General features: G+C 49.5%; 1 protein-coding gene across 3 annotated transcripts in view; it reads left to right on the top strand.

The window, feature by feature from the left end:
* RANGAP1 (Ran GTPase activating protein 1) overlaps window positions 1-13,290 on the top strand; it is a 368,213-nt gene extending 354,923 nt beyond the window's left edge. For all 3 annotated transcript variants that reach the window (XM_085601202.1, XM_085601203.1, XM_085601201.1), the window contains one exon: window positions 12,340-13,290. In XM_085601202.1, coding sequence (XP_085457328.1) covers window positions 12,340-12,409 — 70 coding nt within the window. In that variant the 3' untranslated portion in view covers window positions 12,410-13,290. The remainder of the gene's footprint in view (window positions 1-12,339) is intronic.
* Window positions 13,291-13,733: the final 443 nt, after the last annotated feature.

The raw sequence follows: 13,733 nt of genomic DNA, 5'->3' as shown, positions 1-13,733 counted from the left end.
TTAGACGCCGCCCTCGCGCGCGGACGTCAGTTCTTCTTTTTTCCGCGCCAGTAAGCGCAGATCCGGGAGAGCTACCCCTTTAGTCACTTTTTGACTAACTTTTTCGATCTTTTTTGATCTTGTCAATCGACTCCGGTGCCGGTAGGATGCCTGGTTTTAAAGCCTGTGCTGACTGTAGCCGCCTGATGTCGGTTACGGACCATCACCGCCGGTGCCTTTACTGCTTGGGCCTCGACCACGACGCGGAGTCGTGTTCCGACTGCAAGGCCCTGACCTCGAAGGCTAGACGGGAGCGGTCCCGTAAGCTTCTCGAGATCTGCCACTCGGCTCCGCGCGCCGCTCGATCCCGGTCCAGGAGGAGGTCCAAGGATCGGTCGCGGAGCCGCAGCCGACGTCACCATCGGTCGTCTGGATCCAAGTCTTCGGGTAAGTCGAAGCATTCCAAGAAGTCCAAGAGGCGACACCGCTCTTCGGACTCCCCTCGCCGGTCGCGCGACTCGGCCGAGGGTCAGGGTGGTTCAACCCCCGCGGCTCCGGCGGAGCCGCAGGCGCCGTGCAATTCCCCATACCCGCCGGTCCCTGGGACTGACGCGACGCCGGCGGAGGTCAGTGCCTTCCTCTCGTCCATGAGGAGCCTGGCCCCGCCGTCGACGCCCGCTGGCGCGCCTTCGGGCCCCGCGGACCCGACAGGGCTGCCTTGCCTGCCGGTGGCTCCGGCCCCGGCGCCGTCGACGGCTCCGGCCTCGACGCAGCAAGCGCCCGAGGGACCCGTTCCCGAGTCCCTGCCGACGCCGGTCGACCTCGACACGCCTCCTCCGCCGGCGTCGACACCGGTACCACCCCCGACGCCGACTCCGCTCGACGTCGAGCCCCAGTTCAGTCCCATTCCGGACCCGGCGTCGATGGACGCCGCGTTCGGCGCCGCTAGAGACACACTATGTCTACTGTCCGGCTCCGTACCTTCCTCCTGTATACCAGGAATCGGATGATGGGGACAACTGGGAGGGATCCGAGGATCCTATGGCCGCTCAGGCTCAAATGTCACAGGACTGGGCAGATGAACTGGGAGAGGCCAGTGGCCTGGATACCTCTCCAGACACTGGATTCGTCTCTCCTCCGACTGTGGCTTCGGAGGAGGGCGCTGCTTTCTCTGTGGTGCTGCGCAAGGCGGCCGCAGCCCTTGGGCTCGAGCTGCCTGCCGTGGCTGTGAGGACGAACGTCCTCACTGAGGTGCTTCAGTCTGCAGCAAGCTCCACTGAGCCTCTGCTGCAATTCAATGAGGCCCTCATTGACGTTCTGCAGGGCACCTGGTCCAAGCCCTCCACAGTCCCTCCTGTGGACAGGAACGTCGCCAGGCGCCACCGCCCTGCTCCGGGCGACCCCAGTTTTCTGTCCCAACACCCTACCCCTGAGAGCCTGGTTATCCAGGCCTCCACCTCCCAATCCTCTTTCCTGACCGCCCCGCCGGACCGGGATTCCAAGAGACTAGAACAGTTTGGCAAGAAGCTGTTCTCCTCCCTTAGTTTGGGCCTGCGGTCTTTGAACACCGCTTGTCTCTTGGACCGTTATTCCCACTCTCTGTGGGATGCGGTGGAGGACGCGCTGCCCCTGTGTCCGGAGGAGGTTCGAACACGACTTACCCAGGCTCTGGCCGATGGGAGGGATGCCGCGCGACATGCTATACGATGTGGGCTTGACACCACGGACTCGCTGGGTAGGGCCATTTCTACCACAGTGGCGCTTAGACGTCACGCCTGGCTGCGGTCCACGTCATTTTCGGGCGATGTCCAGAGCACTCTCATGGACATGCCCTTTGATGGCACTCGCCTTTTTGGCGAGAAGTCGGACAGTGCGCTGAATCGCTTTAAGGACTCCCGGGCTACGGCCAAGTCCTTGGGCCTCTCGGCCACGAGGAAGTTTCGGCCCTCTTGGCCAAGGGGGCCGTCGAGTGCGTTCCGAGCCCAGAAGTAGGTCGTGGTTGTTATTCCCACTACTTTCTGGTTCCCAAGAAGGGCAAAGGGGGCCTACGCCCTATCTTGGACCTCCAGACGTCAATGCCTTCCTCCGGAAGGAGAGGTTCAAGATGTTAACTTTGGCTCAGGTTTTAGCTGCCCTAGACCCTGGAGACTGGATGGTAGCGTTGGACTTGCAGGACGCATATTTCCACATCCCCGTCCTGCCGGCCCACCGGCGTTACCTGCGGTTCACGGTGGGCCAAGAGCACTTTCAGTTTACCGTGCTCCCCTTCGGCCTCACCAGTGCCCCTCGGGTGTTCACGAAAGTGATGGCGGTGGTCGCAGCTCATCTGCGCAGATCAGGGGTTCCAGTCTTCCCCTATCTCGACGACTGGTTGTTGAAGGCGGGCTCGCCCCAGGCAGTCGTCTCCCACCTCCAGACTACGGCGGATCTCCTGCATTTGCTGGGATTTTCCATCAACGTGCCGAAGTCACACTTGAGTCCCTCTCAGACGCTCCTCTTCATCGGAGCAGTTCTCGATTCGACGCAGTTCCGGGTCTATCCACCGGAACAGCGGGTCCGGGATATTCAGGCCCTGATTCCCATCTTTCGGCCTCTATCCTGGGTTTCGGTCAGGCTAGTGTTGCGGCTTCTGGGGCTGATGGCCTCCTGCATCCTACTAGTGCATCACGCCAGGCGGCGCATGCGGGCTCTGCAGTGGGACCTGAAGTTTCAGTGGGCCCAGCATCACGGCAACCTGTCCGACCATGTCTTGATCTCGGAGGGCACTGCACAGCAGTTGCAGTGGTGGCTCACGGACCGCGATTGGGTCATGGGCAGAAGCCTCTCCCTTCCCCAACCGGAGCATGTCGTAGTGACGGATGCGTCAATCCTGGGATGGGGTGGCCATATGGGAGAGGCGGAGATCAGAGGCCTCTGGTCTCCGGCGGAGTCTCGTCTCCACATCAACCTGTTGGAGTTGAGAGCGATCCGGCTTGCACTGAAAGCCTTCCTTCCCTCTGTCAGGGGCAGTGTCGTGCAGGTGCTCACGGACAACACCACCGCCATGTGGTATTGCAACAAACAGGGCGGGGTGGGGTCGTGGACCCTTTGTCAGGAGGCTCTGCGCCTCTGGACGTGGCTGGAACACCAGGGCGTCACCCTAGTGGTTCAACATCTGGCGGGCTCTCTGAACGCCAGAGCAGACGAACTCAGCCGCCGGTGCATGATGGATCACGAATGGCGTCTGAACTCCGAAGTGGCGCAAGGTCTCTTTCAGCAGTGGGGAGAGCCTTGGTTAGATCTATTCGCCACCGAAGATAACGCGCAATGTCAGCAGTTCTGCGCGTTGGAATTTCCAAGGCGGCACTCGCTCGGCGACGCTTTTCGTCACGAGTGGAGTTGCGGTCTGTTGTACGCCTTTCCGCCTATACCACTTCTGCCCAGAGTGCTGAAGAAGATCAGGCACGACCGGGCCCAAGTCATCTTGGTGGCTCCGGATTGGGCACGAAGGTACTGGTATCCCGAGCTACTCAGTATGTTGACCGATCCTCCGATACGTCTGCCCCTTCGGGAGGATCTTCTGTCGCAGCAGCAGGGGACGGTCCTCCACCCGAACCTGTCCAGCCTCCACCTCCATGCGTGGAGATTGAGCGGCGGCAGTTGATGCCATTTGACTTGCCTCCTGAAGTCTGTGATATCATTCTGGCAGCCAGGCGTCCCTCCACAAAGACGGTATACGCCTGCCGGTGGAACAAATTTGTGGCATGGTGCACAGCAAAGGCTGTGGATCCCCTTTCCGCCCCTCTTTCTGAGGTTCTCCTCTTTCTTCTTTCTTTGGCCCGGCAGGGCTCTGCCCTGGGCACCCTGAAAGGTTATCTTGCTGCCATCTCTGCCTTCTTACGGCTTCCTGATCAGCCTTCTCTTTTCAAGTCCCCTGTGGTTACACGCTTTCTAAAAGGCATTACTCACACGTTCCCTCCTGTCCCTTTTGTAATGCCCCAGTGGGACTTGAATCTGGTCTTGACATTCCTGATGTGCGCTCCCTTCGAGCCTCTTCACAATTGTCCTCTTCGCCTTCTGACTCTTAAGACTGCTTTTCTGGTAGCCATCACCTCGGCTAGACGGGTGAGTGAGCTCCCGGCTTTATCTTCAAAGCCTCCTTTTCTGTATGTTCATCCGGACAAGGTTGTCCTTCGGCCTCGTCCCTCCTTTCTTTCGAAAGTGGTGACTCCATTTCATCTTGGGCAGTCTGTCACCTTGCCCACCTTCTTCCCGCCTCCGCATCCTTCTAAAGAGGAAGAGAGGCTCCACCGTCTGGACCCAAAACGTGCGCTCTCCTTTTATTTGGACCGCACAAAGCAGTTCCGGGTGGACGACCAACTTTTCGTTGGATACGTGGGTGCTAAGAAGGGGAAAGCGGTGCACAAACGGACCATCTCTCGGTGGGTCGTTTTGTGCATCAAAATTTGTTACTCTTTGGCAAAAAAGGACCCTCCTGTTGGGCTGCGCGCCCATTCCACTCGGGCCACGGCGGCTACTACTGCTTTGGGACGAGGTGTCCCTTTGCAGGACATCTGTCAGGCGGCAACGCGGGCTTCGCTACACACGTTTGCCAGGCATTATTGCCTTGACAGCCAAGTCCGGAGGGATGGCTTCTTTGGCCGTTCTGTCCTCCAGGACTTTCTGGTGTGATCTTGGTTCGCAGACCCACCACCGGGGATGGTATTGCTTGGGTATCTATTCTAAGGTGAGGAATCTAACTAACGTGTTTCTTTCAGATGAACAAGTTACTTACCTTCGGTAACGATGTATCTGTAAGAAACATTAGTTAGTTAGATTCCTCACCGACCCACCCATCCTCCCCGTTCTGCGAACTGACATCTAGGGTTAAGGTTATCCTTTTCAGGCCCCTAGATTTTATTTTTGGCACCAGTGTCGGTGTTTGCATGGATCTGCGTTCCTGGCGCGGAAAGCTATGTACAAGAACTGACGTCAGCGCACGAGGGCGGCGTCTAAGTACTCCGACGTCATTCCGGCGCACGACGCCGACGACGGACGCGGAGCCGCAGACGACGCCTAGCGGCGCGCAAGGGGTATTGCTGACGAAAAATCTTCCGGATCCAGTCTTACGCCTGGGGATATTCTAAGGTGAAGAATCTAACTAACTAATGTTTCTTACAGATACATCGTTACCGAAGGTAAGTAACTTGTTCGTCAAGCCAAGGAATGCCCTCACAAGAGTCAGTGGTTAGAGCTTCCCAGTCCATAATAGTCTGGACCTTGGGCTGTAAGAGTTGAAATTGGCCTCCACCTACAAGGTGGCCCAAGTATAGAACAGAACCCTGCCCTGTCTGGCACCTGCCTGCTTTGAATAGTGAGCCCTGCATGTTGTAGACCCTTTAGGACCTCGCTAAGGAGGGTCCGGTGATTCTGCCATGTGGAGCTATAGACAGAAATATCATGAAAAAGTGCTGCACTAAAGGACTCCAATCCAGCAAGTGCTTTGTTCACCAACCGTTGGAAGGTGACAGGGGCATTATTTAATCCAAAGGGCATCACAGTGACTGGTAATGCCCAGCTGAGGTCAAGAATGCTGATTTATCTTTTGCTCTAGGGGTTAGACCAATCTGCCAGTACCCTGATGTCAAATCAAAAGTACTGAGAAATGTCGCTGCACCCAACCTGTACATCAATTAATCAGCTCTTGGGATAGGGTATGCATCTGTCGTAGAAACAGCATTGAGACCTCTATAGTCCACATAGAATCTCAGCTCTGGTTTACCATCCTTGGAATGAGGTTTGTGGACAAAGACCACTTGGCTGACCCAGGGACTTTCCGAGGGCTCAATCGCTCCTAACTTCAGCATCTTACTGACTTCACCTCTGATGCGTTCCTTGAGTTTATCAGACTGCCTCTACATTTTATTTTTGACAGGTAGACTGCTGCCAGTGTCCACATCATGTGTACACCAGGTTGGCTGACCAGGGGCCAAAGAAAAGAGCTCTGCATACTGCCCTAGGACTTGCTTGCAGTCAGCTTGCTATTGGGCAGTGAGGGTGTCTGAAAAGATAACTCCCTCAACAGACTCATCTTTAGGGGTGTGGAAGAGGAGGTCAAGGATAGGTTCACTCTCTTCTTCCTGATCCTTATCGGTTACCATGGGCATGGCCATATCAGCCCTGTCATAAAAGAGTTTAAGATGATTTAAATGGATGGCCCTGTGAGGGCTCCTAGAAATGGCACATGTCCTGGAGGGCCCTAGGTGCCACAGGCTCTAAAACCATACCTTGTGTCCTATTTGGAACTCCACATGTGCAACCGTTTGGTCACACCATTGCCTCTGGAGCTCTTGACTTGCCTCAAGGTTTTTATTGACTTTCCCCATGTATTCAGCCTTCCTGGGACAAAGTTGAAGCACGTAGTTTACTATGTTCAGTTTGTGTTCTTTGAGAGGCTTCTCCCAGCATTCCATTACTAGACATAGTGGGCCTCTCACAGGATGGCCAAACAGAAGCTCAAAGGGACTAAAGCCCACTCCTTTCTGTTGCACCTGGCTGTAAGCAGAAAGCAGGCATGACAGTAAGACATCCCATCTCCTGAGCTTTACAGAGAGTTCCATGATCACGCCTTCCATGGTCTTGTTGGTCTCAACCAGACCATTGGTTTGTGGGTGATAAACGTATACGTCACCCCACACTCAGCCCACATGGCTTTTAGGTAACCCGATATGAAGTTACTACTTCTGTCTGAAACCACCTCCTTAGGAAAGCCCACGCTTGTAAAAATACTTACGATGGTCCTGGCAACTGCAGGAGCAGGGACACTCCTAAATGGAATTGCTTCAGGATACCTGGTGGCCTCACCCACTACTCCCAGTATAAATCTGTTTCCTGATGCTGTCTGGGGGTCAAGGAGACCAACAATATAAATCCCTACCCTCTCAAAGGGAACCCCAACCACTGGTAGTGGAATTAAGGAGGGCTTTGGCTTGCTACCTGTTTTGCCACTGACTTGACAGGTAACACAAGAGTTGCCAAACTCCTTCACTTTGAGACATACCTGGCCAGTAGAAGTGGCTTACTAACCTACTCCAAGTTTTTTTCTGGTCAGGATATCCAGCTATGGGAATGTCGTGCTAATGTGAGTAAGAAATTGCTGTACTGCTGGGGCACTGTCACTCTCCTAGTGGCACCAGGTTTGGGGTCTGTGGCCTCAGTGTAAAGGAGTTCCTCCTCCCAGTAGGTCCTGTGGTAGCCACTGACATATCCGTTTTCCTCTTCAGCAGCTTGCTATCTCAGGCTCTCAAGAGTGGGACAGGTCCTCTGTCCATGGCAGAGATCTTCCCTAGACGGTCCTCCTGTGCCTAGGAGCTCTGCGATGAAAGGCCCACGTTCCTGGAACTTGGTTCCCTCATGGGCTTCTCCCTGAAGCAAAACCTGTGCGTGCTACAGAAAGATATCCCTGTTGCTATGCCCTTTTCAAATGTTCAACATTCCGTAAATGTACCACAAGCAATTGCCGAAACAAAGAACTATGAAAATGTGTCTAAAACAGGAGTGATGAACATTATTTTTCTTTTCATATTCAGATCATAAACATTGTTTGGTGAATACATCCAGGTTCTCGAAAGTCATTCTTGGAAGGCCAGATCCATGCCAGATTTTTAAGATAGCTACATTTATCCAAATGGGGATATGCTAAAAGTGTGGCTTGGATCCGGCCCTTTAAGACTGACTTTCGGGAACCCTAATATACATAAAAATATTTAAAAACATTATAATTTGTTTCATTTCTATATATGTCTCTTCTTCCTCAATTATAGCCGCCATTTGGAAACTGGCAAAAGAGTTGCTCTGAGGAATTATTTTCTGTCTCTTTAAGACTACTTGATCCCCCAAGCTTATGTTTTGACACAAAAACGAAGTTTATAGGTCTCATTGTTTCTGAAATATTACATCATCACTCCAAAAACATATGTCATTTTAAAAAATTTAGTCCAAAAACATTTGCCCTGGATTAGCAATGTCTACCCAAGCTAAATTACTTCTCTATTGATACAAAGACACAAGTCAAAAATGAAAATCTGAGGACACCAATTTTTTTTCGGCTGTATGTCAGGGGCGAGGACTACAAGGGATGCTCTTCTGGCTAGTCTCTCAAGGACTAGGTCCTCTTCATCTAACTCTTTTCCCTGTCCTGGGTGGCAAGACCTACCCCCACTAGGGGCAGATGCTCTAGGTACAGTTCTAGGGTGAATGTGAGGGGTAACCTCATCATCGTCTTTAGTGAGTTTCGGGGGCAGTCGTCTGGAGTATTGTCCCCACTGTCATGATCACTGTCCGCCACCTCTAAGGTGTCAGGAACTTCTGTAGAGTTGGTCATATCAAACTCTCCTCTGCAAGGAACTCCTCCATCTGTACTTTTGTAGGGTTTGAATTTGTTTAGGTCCCTGGTTAGAAGGGACCTGGTGCACCTTCAGTTGAAAAGCATCCATACTAGGGCAAAAAGTGGGGGTGGCCATGCCAAAAAGGGCACTTTCCTACAATCGTGAATGGCAGGTACACCTGGAGGTGGCGCACAGTCTCTTCCTTGAATGAGGAGCACTTTGCACGTTCTCAGCAGTGGCAAAAAGATCGAGTCAATGTCAGAACTTCTGCACATTGGAGTTTCCAAGGCACCTGTGTCTCATTCCACCTCTAGTGGAACTCTATATTCCTGTACGTCTTCCCGCCAATACCACTCCTGCGCCGAGTACTGAAGAAGATCAGGAATGACCCTGTCCAAGTTTTCCTAGGAGCCTCGGATTGGGCACAGGATATGGTATCCAGAACTTTTGGGCTTGAGCATATGTCTTCTTTTCAGCCAGCCCCTTGGGGAGGATCTGAAGTAGCAGGGCAGGGTTCTTCGTCCAGGCCTTCAAAATCTCCACCTTCATGCTTGGAAATTTAGCAGTGACAGCTGAATACCTTTGGCCTTCCTGCAGAGGAGGATGATGTCATCTTGGCAGTCAGGCGCCCCTCATCAATAATTGTATACACCTATCGCCTGGACGAATTTGTGGCTTGGTGCAGTACTTGGAAGATAGACCTCCTTTAGGCCATGTTATCTGACTTTTATGGTTTGTTTTGTCCCTAGGGCTTTGGGGCTAGGATTGGGCATAGTTAAGGGATATGCGTTTGCCTGATCAACCTTCTTTGTTCAAGTCTCCTCTTATGAGATATTTTTTATAGGGCTACAACATTTGTTTCCTCCCTCTCCCTTTGTTATGCGACAGTGGAGTCATACTTTTCTTCTCACCTTTCTAATGTTCACTCCATTGGAATCTCTTGACAGCTGTCCTTTTACAGCTCCTCACCCTCAAGACAGTGGCCTCATCGCCTTAACAGTGGCGGGGTGTGTTATCTTCTAGCTTTCTCTCAACCCACCGAACATCACCTTCTTCCCAGACAAACTGGCTCTGCAGACTCCAGCATCCTTTCTACAAAAAGTTATGACGCCGGTCTACGTCGGTCAAACTGTCACCTTGCTGGCATTCTGTGCTTCACCTCACCCCCTCTAAGGTGTAAGAGAGAATCGATCTATTGGACCCCAGGAGAACACTGAGCTTCTACATAGATCGTACCACAGAACACCAGGTGGACGATCAGCTCTTTGTATGGTTTGCTGGATGAATAAAATGCAAGGCTGTGCAGAAGAGAATAATCTCCAACTGGATTGTGCTCTGTATTAAGATCTGCTACGCATTAGCTAAAAAAAACAGACTCCAGAAGGACTGCATGCACATTCTACCAGGGCCAAAGCTGTTACTACTGCGTTGACATGCGTAGTACCTATCCTAGACATTTTTCAGGCGCTACATGGGCATTTCTCTATACGTTCAAGAAGCACTGGACTGTCGGGTCTATAAAAAAGGGTATTTTGCAGCTCGATTCTAAAGGACTTTCTGGTTTGAGTCCATTCACAGCTCACCTCCACTTGGTACTGCTGTAGTATCTATTCAAAAGCCGAGGAATCTGTGGTTAGAAGTCTCTGTCAGAACAAGTTACTTCAGTAATGCTCTTTCTGATAGAGACTCTTTATAGCCCCAGATTTCTCACTGACCCTCCCATTCTTCCCTTTCTTTGAGTGGACTCTACCCATTATTAAGATTCCAAGTCTAGGAATCTGTACACTTCAACGTCAGTTTGCTTTTGAGGTTCTGCGTCCGGGGACTCGGGCAGTCTCGAAAGCAACTGATGTCAGAGCGTGGGAGTGACGCCTGTTTAGGCTTCGCACCTCATTTTCAGAGTGGAACTCCATTGATGCAGAGCTGTATTGTACCAGGTAACGGTGCACAGAGGTACTGCTGAAAAGTTTCCGGATTCAGTCCGATGACGGGAGTATTTACAGGGTGAGCAATCTGAATGTTACTGAAGGTAGTCCTTGTTCTTCTAAATCAAACAGTAGAAAAGTTACTAAAATGGCAATGACCAGTGTTGCCACACAGTGGAAGTCCCTATGCAAATGTTGACATGTCACTTTGCTGTTGCCTAGTGCTGTATTTGGGTGTGAAACTTGTACTAATGAGGTTAAACCGTTGCCCAGACAGCATTAACGTGTGACACAATTAGATTATGTGCAGCATTACTTACATGATTTGCCTATTCTTGCTGCATAATTTGGCTTTCCTCAGTTGCATAATTCGGCCTTCCCCAGCTGCATAATTCCTGTTTCCCATGGATATTATGTCTGCTAGGACTTTAAGATCCTGCGCAACCCCTTTTTTTCTTGAAAGAGTAAATACCTGTCCGGGATTAACCGATCTGAAAGCAGCATGAGTATGTAGAATCTCCGCATGTAGCCCTCCTGTGATCAAGACTGACCTCTGATCAGTGCTGGCTGAGGAATCATTTCTTTAGTCCAGCTGCTGAGGGTCGCACAGTCTGCAGATGGATTCTGACCGGTTGAACTTGGTCTAAGATCTTCGTCCCTTGCTAACCCCCCATGCAAAATGATCTGACCAGGTGTCTTAACTTTTCTTTTGTTTCTGCTATGCCTGAAGGCATTAATTTCTCTGTGACTTGGATTGCTTTGTTAGTCCTGGCCTCAACACTTACACTGTTACCAGATATGATATATTTCAGTGCAACCTATACATTCTGCTCCTGAGCCTTAAATTCTGTTTGGGCATATCAGTCACAAGCCATGGGATTAAAGAAGCATTGACCTAATTAGACTACTACCACGAACTAAGAACAATGCACCACAATATTGATTAATTACTAATATAAAACTGTTTTTTGATTTGCACACATCTTGCCAAAGTGTAATCTCATTCAGCCCAGTCAGTGAGACAGGTTACCAAACTTGTGCTGAGGCATATAGACATGGCACAAGTTATTGAGACAAGATAGGTGACTCCCTGCTCTGCTCTAAGATAAATCTACACATCCTTTGCAGATTCAAAATGGAGCTCGGCATGGGATTAGTTAAAGCCACCCCTGCTGAATGCTCATACCTGCGTTTTCAGTCTTTTCTTCTGCTGTAAATTATTATCCCTGAAACAGACATTTTAAGGTTTAAATGCTGTGGATAAGAAAGTTTCCTTCTGATGACATCAGCTGTCCAGGAAATTGTAGTGAAGGACTTCTTTATCTAGTGCAGCATCTACAGTTTGCAGGTCGGTATTGTTTATGGTGTTAGTACTAGAGCTACCAGATGCCCACAAAAGCATGACTGCTGTAAACTACTTAACAAACCTACAGTAGAAAGGAAAGGTTGGCAAGAAGTTCTTATAGTGAAGAAAATATGGTAGGTTCAGTGTTAATCCCAAATTAATTGCCAACATGACTTTTTTTTTACCACTTTGAGTATCAACATATCTTTCGTTTCCCCCAACTGTAACTTGTAGCCCATGTCATGGATTGTTTAGAATAGTTCTCTTTTTAAGTAATGTGTAAGAAAAACATATTTGTAAAATAAACATGTTTCAAAGTCAGCCCTGTAATGTTTTTCTATGAGTGGAAGGTTTGAATAATGAACGTCTGAAGAATTTGGGTTCCTTTAAGAAAGAATGGCAAGCAAAATCCGATAATATAACTATGGTCAAGCGGTTATTGAGTTGCATATGAACAGGTGGTACAATATTGCAAAGTATCATGCATAATATCACTTTATTAAAGCAATCTACTTATGCCTTACCAGAAGCATTCATGTCACTGAATTCTGAGCTGCTGCACATGGGCTGCATAGTCCTCCGGTGGCACCTAGGCACCAGTTTGGCAGTAGGGCTGGGGAATGTCTTTAGGAGAAACTAAATGCTCTGTGTGGAAGTTCATTTTGTATTTTGCATGGATCACATTTATTAGATAATCTCCCTCCTGATTTTTCTTTCTGTGCAGGCCAAACCGTGCCCTGGAGGCATTTTCGGGCGCACGCCACTCTCTACTGCAGACCCTCCACAACGTGTAGGCGACCTCCATCCAGTGCGGATAGTTTTTTTCTCCATGTACTTTGGAGGGAGGACGGTGACAAAGCTGCATTGGTGGTGTGCACCATTAGGTGCAGGATTGGAATGGTTTTACAACCTAGCAAACCCTTGGAACGTCCTAAGCTTGGGTATCTCAAGCCTCGTCTACCAATGAACATCTACAGAATAGCTGCCCTAATGACGTGTGCCTCATTGGAAGAAAAAAACTGCTTTGTGTCTTTGAGCCCCATGGGAAACTAGAACTCAAAAGGTCTGGCCCTTGTTCCCTAGGCCAATCCTCAGATACATAGTGTGTGTTAACTTCCTAAGCCGCTATAATTTCTTTGCGGACCCTTTTTAACATGACCTAAGTTTGCCTTACCAGGTTGATGAATAGCTCTGGACTCTGATTGCATATTATAGGTCTTTTAAATTGGGGTGGGTTGTCTCTTGTGTTTAGCTAGAAAGGAGGGGGATTTCTTTTGTACTTTCAAGAGGACATCTGCAATTCAATCATAGTATGAAAGTAGCAGAAATATGTTATTCACAGGACTGTGTTTTCTATCCTCTTCAGCTTGCATTCTCCAAGGTGAATATTATGAGGAACACCGGAAATGTGCAGTGGGATTGCTTTGTTGAGTACACAGACAAACGTCTATAGTGTGTCTTTGTGTGTGTGTGTATGTATGTGTGTATATATATATGTATATATGTATATACACATACATACATACACACACACACACACACACATATATATACATACAGGTGTGTATATATATTTATATATATAAAAAAATTAGTAGAAACATTTGACGCAAAGGGACACTTGTTATTATTTGAACTCCTTGATGTCTACCTAAAATAAAGGTCCAGCACACTATTATCGTCTGTTCTGTTTCGAGGGGTTCAATGAACATTAGTCACTTTCTGAAGACTTGCATATTTATGTTTAGATTTGTTTTCTCATAAAACTCGTTTTCTATGTCTTCTGTTTCTTCTTCTTGCACATGTTTTTCTACCAGTAATTAACAATATTTTCTCTTGATGACAGTGACTTATTTTACTGAATTCCCGCCCCTTCAGTCCTTCATATGACATTCAATGGACCTTTTGCCGTTTGTGTGTGCTTCACTGCCTTTTCATTCCTTTGAACGGGATTCATAGCTCTTTCAGTTCTTCATATGGGAGATCTCTTCATAGGACAGTCAGGTAAGTCAAAAAAGAAGCACAAAAAAGCCAAGTGGGACTGAGCCCCTTCCTGTGTCTCTCGAGAGGGTGTGCAGACGGTCTCATGCCTCTTGCTCCAGAATTTAGTTGATATCG

The sequence above is a fragment of the Triturus cristatus genome, chromosome 4_2, assembly GCF_964204655.1.
Source record: "Triturus cristatus chromosome 4_2, aTriCri1.1, whole genome shotgun sequence".
Lineage (NCBI taxonomy): Eukaryota > Metazoa > Chordata > Amphibia > Caudata > Salamandridae > Triturus > Triturus cristatus.
The sequence above is the reverse complement of the archived record's forward strand: the minus strand, read 5'-3'. Positions and strand labels throughout refer to the sequence as shown.